Source organism: Bos indicus x Bos taurus, chromosome 9, assembly GCF_003369695.1.
Source record: "Bos indicus x Bos taurus breed Angus x Brahman F1 hybrid chromosome 9, Bos_hybrid_MaternalHap_v2.0, whole genome shotgun sequence".
NCBI lineage: Eukaryota > Metazoa > Chordata > Mammalia > Artiodactyla > Bovidae > Bos > Bos indicus x Bos taurus.
The window spans coordinates 88,445,789-88,464,977 of NC_040084.1; the positions used below are offsets into that span (position 1 = coordinate 88,445,789).

Below are 19,189 nucleotides of genomic sequence, written 5' to 3' on the forward strand. Positions count from 1 at the left end.
AAATTTCCATCAGAATACTCTGTTCTAGAGTATTTCAGCGATTTTTATACATTTTAGAGGTTTGGGAGGAAATTAATGTAGAATATGTTCAGAGTTATATTCTTGGTGAAGATAGAGATTTAACATAGTCTTAGTTTCAAAATGATCCAAGATTGTGGTATAGACGCCAGACTTTGTGAAGTAGCTTATGAGTGTATTGAGAAATTGTGCATAATAGAACAGTCACTCTTTCCAGAAGAAGCCTTGTGTTTGCCACCATTCCCACCTTGAGGTCTGCCTTCCAGCTTGTGTGAAATTATCTGTCCTTTTATTGCTTATTAAAATCTTTCACATCCTTTAAGCACCACTCAAGTTCCTGCCAGCCTCATACTGATCTCCATGCCTTCCCCTGAAGTCTATGATCTTCTGACTTTCCTAGTAACATATATGCAGAGCCTTTATCACTCACTCCAATCTGTCATATTTTACTGTGTCATCATCCCCACCCCAACAGGCATTCTCTGTACACAAAACCCCTGAAGTTCTTTATACACCATGATATCTTGAAAGTACTTGGCATAGCTGGCTGCTCATTTGGCAGATGTTTGTGGAGTGGCTGCTGGTTGCAGATCACTATTCTAGACATCAGGGATATGAAGAGGGAAGAGGTGATGAACAGATAAATTTGTAGGTATTTAGGGAGTTGGAGGAATGCCAGGGATGATGAACACATATCCATGTATTATTTATTTTACCATTTTATTTATTTTATAAAAGCTATCACTGAAAACAGAGCAGTACAAGTGAATATCAAGTTCAGATCAAAATCATTGGACTGAACTTGACTTTCTTTTATCTTTAAAGATTACACTCCCCCACCCCCCAAGTCAAGCAGAGAAACAGCAGGAAGTTCCTTGCCTGCTGAAACAACATAAATAGATCATATCCAATGGAGCTGCCTTATTGGTGCAGTTTTTAGTTTGTTAAATGCAAAAGTTGTGTTAACAGAGACACAGGTTTCATCTCTGGGTTGGGAAGATCCCCTGGAGGAGGAAATGGCAACCCGCTCCAGTATTCTTGCCTGGAGAATGGACATAGGAGCCTGGCAGGCTACAGTCCATAGCGTCACAAAGAGTGAGACATGACTGAGATACTAAACACACACACACACATAATCTTTTATAACCGTTGCACCACCTGGAATCCTTGCTTCATCAACAGGAAGTTCAGAAAATATGTATTCATTTATTCAACTGTGTATTGAGACCCTACCCCAGGGGCTCAATCCCACCTGTAGGGGAACAGGAGGTGGTCCTTGACCTCAAAGAGTTTATAGGCTATTTTCAATTCTTCAGCTAATAAATGTGAAATCTTTTAAAAATTACCCTCGAGTTTTCTCTAACCCAGTCTCAACTTGACACTCTTGTGGTCATTCTTTTGCAACAAGCCTAGAGCCATCCCAGGCTTACCCTGAGCTCAGACCGAGGAAGGCAGCTCTGGTTACTATAGCTTTCCCATTTCCTTTAATCATTTCCATCCTTTCCCTACCTTCTGCCTTCCTGGAAAATAATTATCATTTCTTTCTAGATTTGTCCCATCTAGAGGTAAATATTTCTTTTCTCATTTCTCTTATGACACGGTTAACAAAAGGCCCTTTGCCATCCAGTAGAGTGGGTGAGCTTGATCCTGGCACTGTTACCATTTGAGGGCCATCGGAGTGCCCCAAGAGAGTGTGGACGTTGCTGGTGGCTATTTGCTGCCAGGCCCTGCTGAATCTCTGGTCCTGTATGACACCCAGGTCAGAGTGTTCCACAGCCATCAGATGGCAAAGAAGAGAGCACCCACGTGTGCTTGAGGAAGGTCAGTGTATGTTTCCTGGAGATGTTGGTCTTCGAGGTAGATCTTAGAGTGAGCCTCAGGGAATTTTAGCAGAAGGTTAGAGTTACTAGGAAGGTTAGACTTACTGTAGAGGGTATATTAAGAGTGAAGAGGCCAGTAATGAAGCTTTCGTGGTAGATGAGACCATTAACATCCCAACCAAGAAATCTGTAAGGATCATCTTCCCCATAGCCTCCCCTACACTTGATAGTCACAGACTTTCGGTTTCATTCATCTCATGGGTATGAATTGGTTTTTCATCATTTTAATTTGCTTTTCCTTGAATACTAATGAGATTGGGGATTTTTCATATTGTTATTGGTTACTCTGTCAACCAATATTACATATGTCTGTCTTTTCCTGAATTTGTGGAAGTTTTATGCATTCTAGTAACCAGTCTTTTAAGTATTTGCATGTATCTCCCCCTACACTGTTCTTTATGCTTTGTTCTTATTCCCAATGTCTTTTTTAATACAAGAAATTTAAAATTTTGATGTCAAATCTATAAGTCATTTACTTTAAGATATATTCTGTTGTTACCTTGTTGAAGAAATCCTTCCCTCCTTTAGGATCATAAAGTTCCCCAATTTTTTCCCTTAGTGTATAAAGTTTTAATTTAGAAGGCTTTGCCTTTGTTCCATATTGGACTTACCTGGGGGCCTGGTGAGAGGTAGGAATTTCGTTGTATTTCTCTCCAGCCAGACGTCAGCTGCAGGGTCAGCCTTTGCCCTGTTTTGTTCCGTGTCTGCTGTATGCTGTCCCACACCTGCTGAGGTGTCCTCCTGTGTTCTTCCTTATCTCAGCTTGATTAACCTTCTTGTCCTGTGCCAATACCACGTGGAATCCATTAGCATCGTTTTGTAGTGTGATTGATACCTGGTATGGCAGGTCCCGTACCTTCGTTCTTTTGGTTTTATTTATTTATGAAGTTATCTTACCTATTTATGCCATTACTCTTCATTAGCAATTTTAAAATTGATTGGCCAAGTAACGCAAGTGCTTTTGGGATTTTTAATGGAATTGGATTGAACTAATAGATTGTTTGAGAGACCCGACCTCTATTCAGTGTTGCATCTCCTCATCCATGAAGGAAGTTTCTCTCCTTTGATTCAGATCCTCTTTTATGTCCTTCAGTGAAAGATCATAATGACTTGCACCTTAATTTCTTTATTCATAGAAACATTCAATATTTCAGCTCCAGACCACAGAGCACCTCTACAGTAATAAAAACTGTGGTAATGAAAAGCACATTTTAAAGCAGTTCGGGATTCTGTCCTACTGAGAAAGTAGAACAAGCTTTTATTTTCTCCTGTTCGGTAACTCTCCCTCCTGTGCATATCAACAGTGATTCATGCAGATGTACCATTTGCCACTGTACAGCAAGGTCCTGGAGGTAGCCCACAAGAGGCTTCTTCCCCTTGGCTGGTGTGCATTCAGTCAGCACTTGGCCCAGCAGCACTTTACCAAACAGTAATCCACCAACTACATTCATTATGCCTATGTATTTCCTACCCGCAGTAAAATTAGGAGCAGTTTTGTCAGACGCTTTGCTTGAATTAAGAATCACTTCATCTATGGAACATTCCTTTCCTAATTAATCATCCTTGTTTCTTTTTTAAAAAGCTTTTTAAAATCTGTTTTTGGCCGTGCTGGGTCTTCATTGCTGCACAGACTTGTCTCTAGTTGCAGCGCGTGGGCTTCTCATTGCCGGGCCTTCTCTCGTGTAGCACAGGCTCTAGGACACATGGGCTCGGTGGTTGCGGCTCGCGGGATCTCAAGCACAGGCTCAGTAGTTGTGCTGCACAGGCTTAGCTGCTCCGAGGCGTGTGGAATCTTCTCAGCCAGGAGTTGAACTTGTGTCTCCTGCACTGGCACGCAGATTCTTTACCACTGAGCGCCCGGGGAAGCCCTCTTGTTTCTTAAGAACACTTTTAGTATTTTACCAGCAGTCTATATCCAACATTATGGAAAATCTTTCCGTTTCCTCCCCACACACTTATTTGCCCGTACCTAGTCTTCTCGGATGTCCCCCCTTCTCCTGATGTTTCATCATTGCTAAAGTGATGCTAGGGTCAACCTCTAGTTTTCCAATAAAATGTTGAATCACTCCAGCATTTATATTAAAATCTCAACCCGTTCTTACTCATAAAAAACATATTCATTCCTTAGTATTATTACATTTAACTACCATATAACCCAAGTTGAGACCTACTTAAACATCAGCACTGTTTAGTCAGGAGACTTTCATTCTGACATAAAAACCATCAAAAAACATAGTAATGGTACATTTTTTATAAAGATGTAATGGATAAAAGTGATTTAAGTAGATAAGTAGCCTCTGGACTGGCTTAACCCACTCCAATGTTCTTGCCTGGAGAATCCCAGGGACAGGGGAGCCTGGTGGGCTGCCTTCTATGCGGTCGTGCAGAGTCGGACACGACTGAAGCGACTTAGCAGCAGCAGCAGCAGCAGGACTGACTTAACACCTAATGCTTGTTATTTGTGAGTTAATCTCTGATTTCAGTACATTAAGGGTGAAAGAAGAGAAAGAGGTTGCTTCAAATACTGGAGTTGATGAGAAGGGAATCTGGTAGTGAATTTTAAGCAATTACAGAAAATCTCACTAGGCTTTCTATTAATTTTTTAACCAGATGAAACTTAACATTTTTGTTGTCATTTGTGTTTGTCCAGCTTCCAATTGTGGAAAAGATAAGAACCATTGCCCAGTCTGTCTATGGAGCCAAAGATATTGAACTCTCTCCAGAAGCACAATCCAAAATAGATCGTTACACGGAACAGGTAAAAGTTGTACTCTTAGGGAAAAATCCAGCTTAAGCTTTTGTAATTATTCACCCTGAATTGAGAGCTGGCATATGTTCCGCCAGCTGAATTTGGCTTAATCTACTGTGTGGTCTACAAAAATTAAGTTAATATCCTTGGATAGGATATTGACTGTAGTTATGTTGAGAGGATATACCCTCTGACATACACATCATTGACTTTTGTGGTTATAAATGTGTCTAATACAGGTTGTATCCACGTTTATCTGTGGTGTGTGATCTTTAGGCCCTGCTTATCAGCCAGAAACACTAAAAGTGTTCTTGGGTGTGCAGCTGTGGAGTCAGAGTTAAATGATCTGTAGTGCTTCCTCTTACTGTCTTAAAAATGTTAGCACAGTGCCAGGTTAGTCAAATAAGACTGCCGTGCGTAAAGATGGGGTGCTTGGTGTCCTTTTTTGTATAAGTGCTTCCTTGGCTTGGTGCTGAGCTTGTCCACCATGGGTGAAGACTCCCTTCCCTTCTGCTGTGCAGGTGACCAAGATGCAGCAGCGTGAGTCTAGCCCCATAATGGTCATGTCAGATAGGCTCCGCAGAGTGTGTTCATCCACCCTGACCAAAGGGGCCCTGTGCCTCAAACGTCCCCTCCTGTTTACTATGATCAATAGAACTCAGAGCTCTTCAAGAGTTTGCTGGCAAAAGAGTTTCATGAGGAGTATCATTGATATATTTTTTCATCTCCCCAGCTCTTAAATTCTATTTTTAATGCATATTTAATATTTTGTCCTGTGCTACCAACTCTCACCAGAGTATTCTCCCAGATTTGATAAGATAGTCAACAATTCATTTCTTCTTAGAATTTTCCAAGGGCTTAGAATGCTCTTGACTTGTATTAAAAAAAAAGAAAAAGGATTCCTAAAATTTGCCATACACACTGACATTGTTCTGCAGTGAAATTTTGACTCATGTGCAATGAAATGAGTAAAATAAGGTCATTGTCATGAGGATTTTTTTTCCCCCATGAGTTTTTAATAATGCTATTTAAGGACTATTGTTAATTCCAATATTAGATCCTTCCTGACTTTTTTCTGAGGCTTAAAAATTTACAAAGAAATAGGGTGATAGTACATAGCATGCTGGGTTTTTTAAAAATATATTCTTAACTGGTAAACTTTTAAATTGGCAAACCCTTATCAGTTCACAAAAATTGTTTCAATGTTTGATTGATCTCTGAAACCCCAAATTCTGGGCACTGTTTCTGCAGAGCAATCTTGATTAACCCCAGCAGATTTCTGATCAGCATCTATTAAGAGAATAGAGAACAGCCCCACCCCACCCCTCAGTTGATAGTTCAATAAAATTTTCCAAATAGTCCTAGATTGAATCATAAGAAATTCTGTGTGGGTTACCTCTGGAGATTTCATTCCTTTTATCTCTGTCTGTCCACCCAGAGAATGTTCCTTAAAAGTTATGTGTCAAGTGTGTGGTTGCAGTTGATCAGCCAAGTCTCTGAGGAGGCACTGTGTACCCTTAATCGGGACCAGGCTGCAAGGACACTGTACTTTTTGTGAGGCCCCACATGTGACTTCCTGCCCTTTCACCTTTGAAAACTCTGGGTCAGGCATCGCCTTTGGTCCTTAAAAATAAGAGGCTTAAATAGTGACCTCATCTCAGTTCATATAATGTAATCGCAGATCAAATAGCCGTGATTCATAAAGCAACACAAAGGGGCCCTTTGCTTGCTGACAGCCGCCAAGAACGAGTGAACAGTGGGACTAAAAGCCTCATTACGGAGCCTTCTCCAGATTACCTTTCTGAGTCCCGGATATTAATATTCTTGGAAAGTGGTTTCTACAGCTGCTGCTGCCTTGCCAGCAAGGAGCCACCCTCCCTTCAAACACACACGTAGTAGTGTCTTTCTGCAATAAGAATTATCCAGAATAAGTAATAGACAGCCTCAGCCTGCCAGGTGGTGATCAGGTGTAGCTGAGTTGCGCTCCCATCTTCTTGCTCTGAACGAGCAATAACAAGCGCTACTGTGTGTGTGGATCTGAGCCGTGGGGGTTCTGGAGGGGGGTGCAGGTCAAACAAGTACAAAGAACATTTTTGCTCAAGGAACGCTTTTTCTTGCCTTTCTTACAGGGATTTGGAAATTTGCCCATCTGCATGGCGAAGACCCACCTCTCCCTGTCTCACCAACCTGACAAGAAAGGCGTACCCAAGGGTTTCATTCTACCCATTAGTGACGTCCGGGCCAGCATAGGCGCCGGATTCATTTACCCATTGGTTGGAACGGTGAGTGTGTAACGTCCTCCCAGAACCTTCCCCAGTCTGTGTTGTTAGGACTCCTAAAATCCTTAGGCTCTGCGAACGCCTTGCAGACCAGATATTGGAAAGTAATTAATAGGATTTGCTATTTTCCTAAGTACTCTCTTCCACAATGGAAGGACGCACCTGCCACTGTGGTTTGGATTTTTATTTTCTTTAGATCATGTGTTCAGGACTCCTTGAGTCATAAAATTGACTCTCCCCTTATAGAACACGGAAGAGAATAACTTGGGAGAATCCAGGCTGCTGTTGAGATGGGGGCGGGGGTGGCTTAGTCCAGGACAGCTGGGTCTTCATGTCGTGCTCAGAATAAAAAGACTTCACTGCAGTGGAATAAATGGAGGCCACCACCGAGTCCAAGAGATAGGACCAGCCCCCACCCCAGAGCTGGGAAATCAGTCTCTCACCCTCCACCTCTTTGTCAGGGCTGCCTTAGAAAATGAGTGAATCACATGAGTTCCCAGTTTTGACCTTATTCTGGGGAGACATTGTTGCCATGGGATGGTTATTGTTATTTCAAAGCTTCTCTTTGGACAGAAGGGAGATAGTGCAGAAGTGAAAGCTTATCAAAGTACTTAAAACCCATGATGATGGCCTTAATACATAAAATGCCTCATTACAGCTACTCAGTGATGTGGTGGGTTCCCTTGGTAACCGTCAGTGACTGAAGTTTGTTTTCTCATCATGGGATACTCTTGGATTAGATTGAGCAGAAAAATTCTTAATTGTCTCTGTTGTCGTCATTGTTGTTGTTACAAGCTGATCCAAGTCCAAGCAGGAAACATAACAATTTTTTAAAATAAGCCAGGTGTCTCTGTTGTTTAAGCAATGGATGGGTAAAAAATGCGTAATGAGGACAGAGTTGCTTGCCTTCATATTTGCATGTTTCATCTGATATTGGGCAACATGTTTTCAATAAGTGTTTCTTGAATTCTTAATGCCTGTGAGGCACAGAGATACTACACGGAGTAAATGTGAGATGCATAGGGTTGAACAGCACAGAGGTGTGGAGAAAGTGTGATGATGATGATGATGTTCAGTCGCACAGTCGTGTCTGACTCTTTGTGACCCCATGGACTGCAGCATGCCAGGCTTCCCTGTCCTTCACTGTCTCCCAGAGTTTGCTCGAACTCATGTCCATTGAGTCCGTCATACATTCCAACCATCTCATCCTCTGCCGCCCCCTTCTCCTGCCTTCAGTCTTTCCCAGCATCAGGGTCTCTTCCAGTGAATCGGCCCTTCACATCTGGTGGCTTAAGTATAGGAGCTTCAGACTTGGTGTTAACATCTTAATGCTCTCTGGACATAGGAGAGACAACAGCTGTTTCTACTGGTTGCAGGCAGGGCCTGTGAGGGAGAAAAAGAGAATCAACCTCCAACAACTGTGGAAACAGTGAATTTTGAGTCAAAGGCACAGAGTTACATGGTAGCCTTCGTGGGTTAATCCAGTATGCCTGGAGTTGGACAGGGGTTGAGAGATTAAGAAATGGGATTAGAGTAGCAAGATCGATTCAAGCTGTTAAGGATCTGAACTGCCATCTGAAAGACCTTGGATTTTATCTCATGCACAATGAGAGCTGCAGTAAGATGGGTTTTGCACCTGGTTTTTATTCTTTTTCTTTCTTTCTTTGTTATATTTATGTATTTATTTATTTGGCTATGCTGCTTGGTTTTCAGGATCTTAGTTCCCCAACCTGGAATTGAACCCTGGGGTCCCTGGCCATGAACGCGCCAGTTCCTAGCCACTGGACTGCCAGGAAATTCCCCTGGTTTTTATTCTTATAATACGGAAAAGGAAAATGTCCGATTTACATTTTAGAAAAATAGCTCTGGTAACAGTGGGAGAGTGTTGAGAGGGAAGAGAAGCAGACCGAGGGAGACATGGGCCGAGTAAAGAGGTGCTCCAGGTTAGCTCAGCAGCCACAGAAGAGGAGCAGTGAATTCCAGACATATTGTGAAGGTGGCCCCCTGCACGTGGGCTTGGGGGTCGGGTCACTTCCAGCCTGACCACGGATGGTGGTGCTGTTGGGTGTGGAAGGAACAGTCAAGAAGTCAGGTTGACAGGGCCAGAAATGCATCTGGCCCGGAGACAGAGAGCTGGAAGGGCTCATAGGATCAATATAGCATGATCTGTGAACCCATTGGAAACACAGACACAACAACCAGGAGAAAGGAACAGGCAGGAAGAAAGCCCTGAGAATTTTACGAATATACATGAGGGTGGATACTGGGGAGAAGCAAAGACCAGCACGAGAGAAATGAGAAGAGGGAGAGGATGGTACTCGAAAAACATCCAAGTTCATGGAGCCGACTGGATAGGAGGAGCCCCCGGGAATCTGGGAAGACCCCGGGGCGCAGGGAGACCAGGGGGTACACAGGAGCTGGTCATGGAGTCTCTCACTGAAGGAGGGGTAACACCAGGACTGGCAGAGGGAGAAGGGGTCAAGGAAAACAGGTTCCCAATGGTATCTTGGAAAAGGCTCAGCTGAAGGTAAAAAGTAATCAGATCCGTGGTCCAGGGGGAGAGAGGAAGAGGGGACAGACTGCAGAAGGACACCAAGGACTTTTTAGTGGGTGATAGAAATATTCTGTACTTCAATTGTGGTTCCACTACACGTGTACATGTGTCAAAACTCATAAAGCGCCATGTTTTTTAAGGGTGAATTTGATTGGGTATAATTTAATCATACTGCGACTTCCCTGGTGGCTCAGACGGTAAAGCGTCTGCCTGCAATGCCGTAGACCTGGGTTCAATCACTGGGTCAGGAAGATCTCCTGGAGAAGGCAGTGGCAACCCACTCCAGTATTCTTGCCTGGAAAATCCCACAGATGGAGGAGCGTGGTAGGCTACAGTCCATGAGGTCGCAAAGAGTCAGACACGACTGAGTGACTTCACTTTCTTTGATCATACTTCACTTAACATAACCACCAGAAGAGCTTGCTTTGCATTCCTTAAAATGGCCTCAGTGATAGCAGCCACTTAGAGTCAGAGATCATCTGAGCTTCAGTCAGTGAAGGCCTTTGCTTAGGAGAAGAGCACCTCTGGATGGTCCAGGCTTAGACCAGGGAGCCGGGGCCATGAGGGTCCCAAAGAGCATGGAACAGTGGGTACCACCAAGGAGAAAATTAGCCAAGTCCATGACCTGTCCTGTCTTCTGCTGCACAGATCTGGGATTCCATAGTAGTTCTGCCAACAGTTTCGTTCATTCATTCAGAAAGTGTGCACATGACTCTGTGGTCCCTGTTATGGGAAGCCCCAAAATAAAGCATTCTTCTCCACCTCAGGCAGCTTCCTGCCCCTAGTAGAGAGACGTGAAATTAACAAAGAAAATGGTTTGTTGTAAAAATTGTGACTCAGAAGATGACACCTTCACTCGTTTCTGAGTATTTAATAGTCATTAAATACGGATCATAATTTTAAATCTTTGGAGTCACTAAGCAAATAGATGCTATGAATCTCTTCGCACCTCAACTCATACCCCCACAACCACAGCCTTGTAAGGTCATTTCTGGAAAGTCAGTTCCGTCAGCTTGCGTGGGTGGGTGACCACTAGTCCATCCCTCTGTTCCTCTGCACCTGCTTGATGCTTGACCAGTTAGAAGATGAAGGTGTGACCAGTCCTTGAGAGTGACCTCAGGCTGGCTGGGTTCCCTGAGGAGGTCCCCCTGCCTCCACCCGGGGCAGAGCAGTGAGCATGGGCCCCTGGGGTAAAATCCTCCAAAACAATCATGAGGAGCGAGGAAGGAAGTGGTTCATGAGGAAAGAAGTTCCTGAAGGTCAGGAAGTATCGCATGGAGGCGGTGGCCTGAGGTGTGCTTTCTATGACCGAGCCAGAAGCTGCTGTGTCCAGGGCAAATGCACCGCAGGAGGCCAGGATCGCCTAATAAGGACAGGTATTTACTTTTACTTGACCCAGTCCTGGGCCCTGCCACAGTCTGCAAGAATGCTTCTAATAGTCATCATCCATGTGGGAGACATAGTGTAGTAATTTCCTGCTGAGATGACTGGGGGGGGGGAGGGAGTTGAGGACACTGAGGGGACTGGCTCCTGCAGGTGGGAAAATTCTGGTGTAATTAATCACCCTGACCCATGATCACTCTACACGTGCTTATTTGAGTGCCTTTGAAACAGGCGTCCAACTCTCCTTTCCAGGAAAACCCTCAGTCGGAAAGATCCTCAGTTTTTCTGCATTGTGCATTCATTCATTCATACTTGTAAATCACATGGAGATGAACATGCTCCAGTCCTCTTCCATGCGTCCTTATGTTGGACACTAGTAAGTAAAATCACACAGGTGCAGAATGCTGTGGGCTTTATAACAAAGAGAAATCCCTTCGGTGTGTCCTTAAGGAAGGCATGTCCCCCTGGCTATCTAGTAGGTCTAAAAGTGGAGAATCCCCACACAAGCACCTCCCTCTCCAAACAATAAGTATCTTCAGTGTTCTGACTCTGGGACATCACAGGGTGAAATGCTAGAGAGTTCAGTTTTTTACCCCCAGATTTAGTTTTCTAAGTATTTACTTTCACTCTTCACCCTTATTTACAAGCCAGAGTTTTCTGCCACTGAATGATTTCATCATATTTTATTTAGTTACTGCTTTAGTTGGAGTTGATCACCAATTAATGATCTCCAGTATGTGTAGCCACTTTATTAGTACATTTCACTTTATAGGAGCACCTAGTAGTTCAAGAGTTCCTCAGCTAAGGTCATCTAAGACTTTTTGCCCCATCCTTGCGTGCTCTGGGTGAGTTTTCCATCTCTCTGTAAGTAAATTTTCCTCCCTGAAATATCTTCATTCCTGCTAAGCTCCATGTGTATCCTTGCGTCTCTTTAATGACATTATCCTTATATATTCTTTCCATCATATTTTAAAAATAATTTTATTTATCTGGCTGTGCTGGGTCTTAGTCATGGCATGCAGGAGCTTCTCATTGTGATGTTCAGGCTCTCTAGTTGTGACTCAGTTGCCCCACGGCATGGAGAATCTTAGTTCTCTGACCAGGGATCAACCTCGTGGCCTCTGCATTGGAAGGCAGATTCTTAATCACTGGACCACCAGGAAAGTTCCTCCATCGTATTATGGAAAGCTACAAAAACGTATATATCCTAGACCAACACAGTCACCAGTTAGTACATCTCCTTATAAGAAATAATTTAGCAATACAGATCTTTGGTGTGGAGAGAGAAGAGCATATTTTCCAACACTCTATTGTACAGATTAGCCTCTTATGTTTCCAAAAATTCTTTCAAAGCTTATGGTTTATAGTGTTCAATAAACCTTGGTAGCTCATAAAACTTCTCTAAAACAATCTCATGCACACCCTTCCCACCCCGTCCCCCCAGAGTTTAGTAGGTGGTCTTTGTCTGGTGGTCCCATTGCTTTGATATGGTTTTTAAGTTTTTATAATAATTTTTCAGGGTTGTTTAATCATTTGACATAAATGTCATGGCATAAAAACATTAATATGTAAGCAAAGTTTATGAAATTATATTATTGGGATGTAAATTACATTCCATATAGAAGAGATTAGAAAGACACCAAAATGTCAACATGGGGCTGACATTATGAGCAGCTGCTTTTCTTTACATTTCTGCTTACTTCGGATTACTGCACAAGCATTTGTCACTTTCATAACATGAAAATACAATAAATAGAGAAATGATAAACTGAAAGGATTTGAGAAAATGTTTTGTGAGGGCCAGTTAGTTGCACAGGAGTCAGAATACGTGTATGGCAGGTAGACTTAAGTGGGTAGAGTCATCTTGTCCTTCCTGGCTGCCTCGTAGTGTTTTAACACCTGGACTCTTTGGGACACCAAAGAGAGGCCCAAAGAGCTGGAATGTTCCAAGAAATCCACTCCTGAGTGTTGTCTGTTGACTGATGTTTCCTGGCCCCAAATTCGGCTAAGGAAATGCAAGATCGTTTTGTCCTTTTTGTTTCCTCGCTCCTGCCATGGGTTGGAGAGAGGCTGACCACTTCCTTTCATCTTACGAGGCTTTCTCACACAAGGACGTGTTGTCAGAACAGTTGGCTTGGAGAGGTATCCAACCCAGTGTGAATTCCTAGCACATGCCCATTTGAAGTTAGTTTTTGGTGTATCGGACCGTTTTCTTTTGATATCACGTGAGGCAATGAGATTGGCTTCTGAAGATCTAGGAAATCTTCTTAAACTTGAAGTCTTCTTTATTGACAAACTTAGGACATAAGATTAGGACATGTTGGCTATTGAGGACAAGAATCTGGACCAGAATCTTGGACTTAAGCCATCCTGCAGAAGGGATTAGGAATTCCTGCAGCGTTTAGATGGTGTTTGGTGCCAGTTAGAGCAGCGGTCCCCAACCTTTTTGGCACCAGGGACTGGTTTCACGGAAGACAATTTTTTGACGGATGACAGGGTGGTGGTTTCAGGATGATTCAAGCACATTACATTTATTGCAGGCTTTATTTCTATTATTATTACATTGTGATATATAATGAAATAATTGTACAATTCACCATAATATGGAATCAGATCATCAGGTATTAGATTCTCATAAGGAGTGTGCAACCTGAATCCTTTGCATGCACAGTTGACAGTACAGTTCGAGCTCCTCTGAGCTCTAGAAACTAAGGCTGCTGCTGACCTGACAGAGGGCGGAGCTTAGGCAGTCACGTGGGAGACGGGGAGTGGCTGCAGATCCAAATGAGGCCCACCTCTCACCTCCTGCGTTGCAACCTGGTTCCTAACAGGCCATGGACCAGTATCAGTCCACAGCCTGAGGTCTGGGGAACCCTGAGTTAGAGCATTTCTGGAGCACAGAGTGGCCACTTGAAACTGTAGAGAGGCTGCTAGTGCTTTGGTCTCACAGACTGATGAGGGGAGAAAAGCACCTTGGCTGGAGGGCTGGGGTGGGCTGTAGGATGCAATGGGCCAGAGTTCCAGGGTCCGTTCAGGGCAGCTTCCCTCTCCCTTCCTACACCCTTCACTTTGGTTCCTGTGCTCTCTTTGGAGCAAAGGATGTGATCCTGGGCAGGGCACGTGTGTCCATGCCATGAGCAGTCCGGATCGTAACCCTGAGAGCGTGGACAGTGGACATCTGTCCAAGGAAAGGGGACTGAAAACTCAGCAGTAAAACCCGCAGCGGATTATGGAACGAGTAAAGGGCCCTGGTGTGGCTTTCGTGTCCGCTCTGTGACCCGACCCGGCCTCATCTCTGCCCAGGTGCCCCTCTGACGGCCTCGGTCGGCCTGTCTCTGGAAAGCAGGAAACTCCCGGAGCGTGTTTGCGAAACCAGTGATGTCATCCACAGCAAACGCTGGGTGGAGGGTTACTGGTCTGGAAGGAAAGGGGGCCCATGAAACAGTGAGCCGGGGCCCCACCCAGCCAAGTCATTGCCGCTTTCTTTCTCACATTTCAGTTAAGCTCACTTTGTTTTCCGTTCTACTCCCTCTCCTGTAAAAAGTATGTGCTGGATGTCTCGTTTCCGCTGGACCGGATTCAGGTCAGTGAAGTTATTCTGCGGCTCACTGAGGAGACGTTTTCTTCTTTGGGGATGCATGGTTATAAACCTGGTCCATTCACTTAGGCATGAATTAAATTCAGACCTTGTAGGTTTCAGCCCAATGCACTGCTCCCCACATTTTCCAGAGACTCATGGCCCAGTACACACACACACTCCCCAAGCTGCCTTTCAATGACATAGGTAAGCAGTCGTGTTCTACAGAGCTCCCATCATACAAGATCACTCAGAAGGTTGCCTCTGCACGTGTCCTTCCTAATTCCAGGGCTCCTTGACCCCAGTGAACCTGACACCTAAAGTCTTCTGATTAGCTTGAAGTGATCCAGACCCGCCTCACACTGCCCAAAGCCTCCCCTCCCCACCTGGCCTCACTTTCTTTGTATGGCTGTGTCCTTTCACCCCATTCCTGGGGACCTGGTCTGTTTCCTCTCTCCCACCCAGCTTGGGTCTCTCCCACCGCTCTTCCTCATCCTGACATCACAATTTCCTGCTTTCTCCCAAACATGCCCTTCCTCTGGCCCAGATGTCACTCACTTCCTCTTATCCCAGGGCGGCTGCAGCAAGCTGTCCCCTTCCGGGTGTCCAGAGGACAGGCACATGTGTGTCTGTCCCATCAGGAGAGAACATGTCCCTGCCTTTTCACTACGTGTTTCCAGCAAAGGAAGGTGACCAGCAGCATTCTCCATTTCCAGAAACTGTTTTTCAGATTGATGAGCCAGAGGAGGCTTCGTGACTCAGGAAAATGATATTTGCCCCTCGACCACATAAGGTTATCTAAGGTCCAGTCCATTAGTTTCAGGGATCTTGTCTCCCTGAGTTTGATGCTAATTTATTTTTAGCATAAATATAAAATGACTTCAAATGAAATCAGCCTGAGCCGGGGAAACATGCTGAGTAATAGCATTACCAGATATTTCTATTATTGAGTTAACCTTTTAAAATTGGGTTAAATTTTTAGCCCACTGCTATTAACCCTACGTGTAGGCTCTGTCTTTCTTTGTACGAACCTAGAAAAAAAGGTGCTTGTCATGCTTAGGTAGCCACCCCACCGTCAACATATAGATCTTTTGTTTTCTTAGGAATTGATGAGATACTGACCCATTCTTCTTCCACTTCCGTCTATAGCTTACTTGTTTTCTTCCACATTGAGTAGTTAGGATTCAGAGCATAAAATTGCCAATCAACATATACACAGGTCAGAAAGACATCATAAAGTATCTAGACTCATGGCACTTCTCTTTACTCTGTGTCTCTTTGTTGCTTTCATTTACTTTGTTATGCTAGTCTTTACCAAGAAGCATATAGTCCAAAGCAGCTAAGCAGTTTAAGCAAGGGAAATGAAATCAATGTAGACCAAAATGTGTGCTCAGTTACCTATTGTGCCCGACTGTAGTTCACCAGGCTCCTCTGTCCGTGGGATTTTCCAGGCAAGAATACTGGAGTGGGTTGCCATTTGCTGCTCCGGGGGATCTTCTCCACCCAGGAATCAAACCTGCATCTCTTGTGTCTCCTGCATTGGCAAAGTAGCTTTCCGATTAAAGAGCCAGGTCACCCTCTGAGGCAGTTTGAAAAGTTTGGTGGTGTAGCCTGTTTTCTGGATATCACTGAAAATTCAAAACATTTTATACCAGTGAGTATAAGCAGATCTTCTTAAATCACGCAAGAAGTATAAAGTAGGTATTAGATAAATAATTTGTGTTGGGTTATGTGATCAAACGGAGGTATTTATGCAGACCCTGGAAGGCTCAGAATGAACGTTCATCATCACATTGCCACCCCTATGTAGGATTTCCAGGGGTGCCTGCATTAAGTATGTGTCCCAAGCCATTAGTAATAAAGGTACCACAGTCTGCCTCGGAGAAAACCTAGGGCCAGGAATACAAGTTACTGAATCCTTTGTGGACATCAGTCTCTTGTTTAAGACTCAGCCCCACCCCAAGAATCAGCTCTGGGGAGTGGAAGACTTGAAAAGTTACCTTCCATGCTTCCTTGCACCTTCCAAAATCCATCATACAGTTCCCAAATTTACCTGCATTTCTCCTTGTAAGACTTAATTACTCAACTTTCAAAACTTGCCCCCCAGGACTGAGTGGTGGCCCCTACTCATCTCCAAACACTGTGTTCATACTGCCAGCTCCACCCAGCTAAGATCTATTGCACTTGCATCCTCTGGGGCTCCTATCCCTTTACCAAGCCGCCTTGCCTGGTGTCTCCTATTAATCCAGACCTCCCTAGGGTAGGGACCTGGCCTTCGGTTCCCCTGATCTGTCCACAGTTGGGAGTTCAGTGCAGACCATACTGCTACATACATACAGTATGGAACCCAGTGCAATAGGGGCCGGCCAGCCGCGCAGAAGACATAGGGTTCCTTACGGAGACCTCTTCCCGTGGGACCTCACAGAATTAGGATCCCGCTCAAGTCCCAGTCTGGAAAAGCGCGTCTTAAAAGACGCTGAGAAGACAGGGCTCAAATGCCCACCTTTCTTATCTGCGTGTAACTCCAGCCTTCAGGGGTCAGTGTTCTGACCCAACCAGTTACTGACCAGCAAGGCTATAAAACCAGGTCTAAATTCATTTTTCTTGGAACGTATTTAGATGTGCACTTACAGATCAAATATCCCACCAGGCTGTATCACTTGATACTATAGTAGTTGTTCTCACTACATATCAGACACTGTTTCTAATGCTTCATATAGACTAACACATTCTTTACTCTGTATCAGCCCTGTGAGCTGAGTTAGTGATAAATGGCCTCAGGGAGTTCCAGTGGTCCGTGAGTATTAAGGCTTATGAGATCCTTGCTCAACAAGAACTTAGATCTTGAACATCTTGACATTTTTTTTCAGTAGCTCAGGCAGTGTATATTTCTGGGTCATTCTTTACTGCCACTGAGGCAGAAAAGGAAAACTTCCAGCAGTTTCCCTCACCCAGGCTGGTAAGCCCTGTTTCAGGATGGATCTTGTACTAGGTAACCAGGAAAACTGGAAGTGTTGAGTTGGACTGCTCCATGCTGTATCAGGGGACAAATGTGTTGTTTCTGTACTGAATGTGGTCACCTATAGTGAAATACTCTTTCTATGTCCATTTAGTCATTAAGCCTCAATAATTTGATTTCTGAATGGACTGTGATTTGCTGTAGCTCAAAGCTTTTAAAGTTATTTCAAGCTACATTACACAATTAAAGAGAATGGTCCTAAAAATAAAGGAAGTAATCTCATCTTATTTTGAGATGCCACGCATTATTTGTCGGATTTGCACAAATATTTCCAGCACATTAACATCGTCTATTGTCAGCGTGTTTGCTTCTCTGTCACAGTTATTATAAGTCCATGGGGACCAGCAACCTGAGCTTCTGTTATTTTTGTTCTGTCTACTTTACAGTGGGGTTCAGGTTGCTTCCCAGTGGCAAAGAGTTAACTTGTCATCCAAACTGTAAAATCACAGTGATATGTGAAAAGTTCTCCCTGATGTGTAAATCCTGAGTATTTGCTCACATTAAGAGACAGTCTTTTGTTTGGGACTGAAAATAATTATAACAAAGACTCTCCGGCAAAAGTTTGGGTCTCTACATTGGGTCGAATGTGGCCTGTCCAGCTCCCAGATCCATGATGTGGTTGGCGTTCCCTCCATAGTTCATAAAATAATGAATTTAGTAAATGGCTCATTTGTAGTCCTTTATGCCATCTAAAGACAGTTTATTTAAAGAAATATTTTTTTGTGTGGGTAAAAATCATTGCATAGGTAGCTGTAATTTCTTTATTATTTACAATAACCACAACCAGCTTTTTTTTTTTTTTAAGCTGTTTTGACAGCTGGAGTTTGTTATTTTAATTTTGATAAGTTTGTCACAAAGAATGGAATGTGCTCCCTTTTGAAGATGGGAAAGTTTGGGCGGGGAGAGAGCAGAGAGACACCACCTAACAATAAAATTCCAAAAGCAGATCTACTTGACTTCTTTGAAGTGTTTTTAGATTTCATTTGAGGCATAAATTGGAACCTGCTATCTTTCTTTGGAGTAGAACACATTACAGAGGGAAAAAACAAAAGATTGCTACAACCACAGCCCTGGGAAAAGAACGGAAGATTTCAGGAAGAAGAAGGATATTAAGTGTATGGATGACAACTGCAGAGTGATTCTTCCTGTCTTTGGACAGGAAGTTAATAGTTAACCTAAAGTTAAATGGTTAATGGAACATGGAAACCATGATGGGGAATCTTCTGCGGTACTTCAAAAAAAAATGCCCATAAATCCCTCTTTAGCACTTCCTTGTGCTCACACATTCAAGCGGAGAACAAGGATGGAATGTCCAGTTCATCTCAAGTGCACCGGGCTACTCTGCATCTTACTCTGACATCCTGTTCTCCTTCCTGTGTTATCAACATGCAGACGCTGCTCTCTATGTATTATTAAGCACAAACAAGCCAAAACTCTGTCTACAGTAGTTCAGTATGTTTTCACAGATCTCCTATTGTGGTTTTATTTCTTCAGTATCTTCTCTATTGAGCACAGAGACTGACATCTTTCTAGCACCCCCCACCTGCCCTGCAAAGAGTCTGTTCTTTTTCCCTAGAGGTAATGTGTGATGCTAAAAGGATTCATTGAAAGGAGGGTTAAAGATACTAATGTCTGGATACTTTCAGGACTGGAATGATTGTCTCTATATACAATCTCTCTATATATATTGTCTCTGTATACAGTAGCTATATGTTTATAATGTTTAATGA

General features: G+C 43.6%; 1 protein-coding gene across 2 annotated transcripts in view; it reads left to right on the forward strand.

The window, feature by feature from the left end:
- MTHFD1L (methylenetetrahydrofolate dehydrogenase (NADP+ dependent) 1 like) overlaps window positions 1–19,189 on the forward strand; it is a 182,015-nt gene that overhangs the window by 122,348 nt on the left and 40,478 nt on the right. For both annotated transcript variants that reach the window (XM_027551844.1, XM_027551845.1), the window contains exons 25-26: window positions 4,549–4,656; window positions 6,777–6,929. In XM_027551844.1, the coding sequence (XP_027407645.1) occupies window positions 4,549–4,656; window positions 6,777–6,929 (261 nt within the window). The remainder of the gene's footprint in view (window positions 1–4,548; window positions 4,657–6,776; window positions 6,930–19,189) is intronic.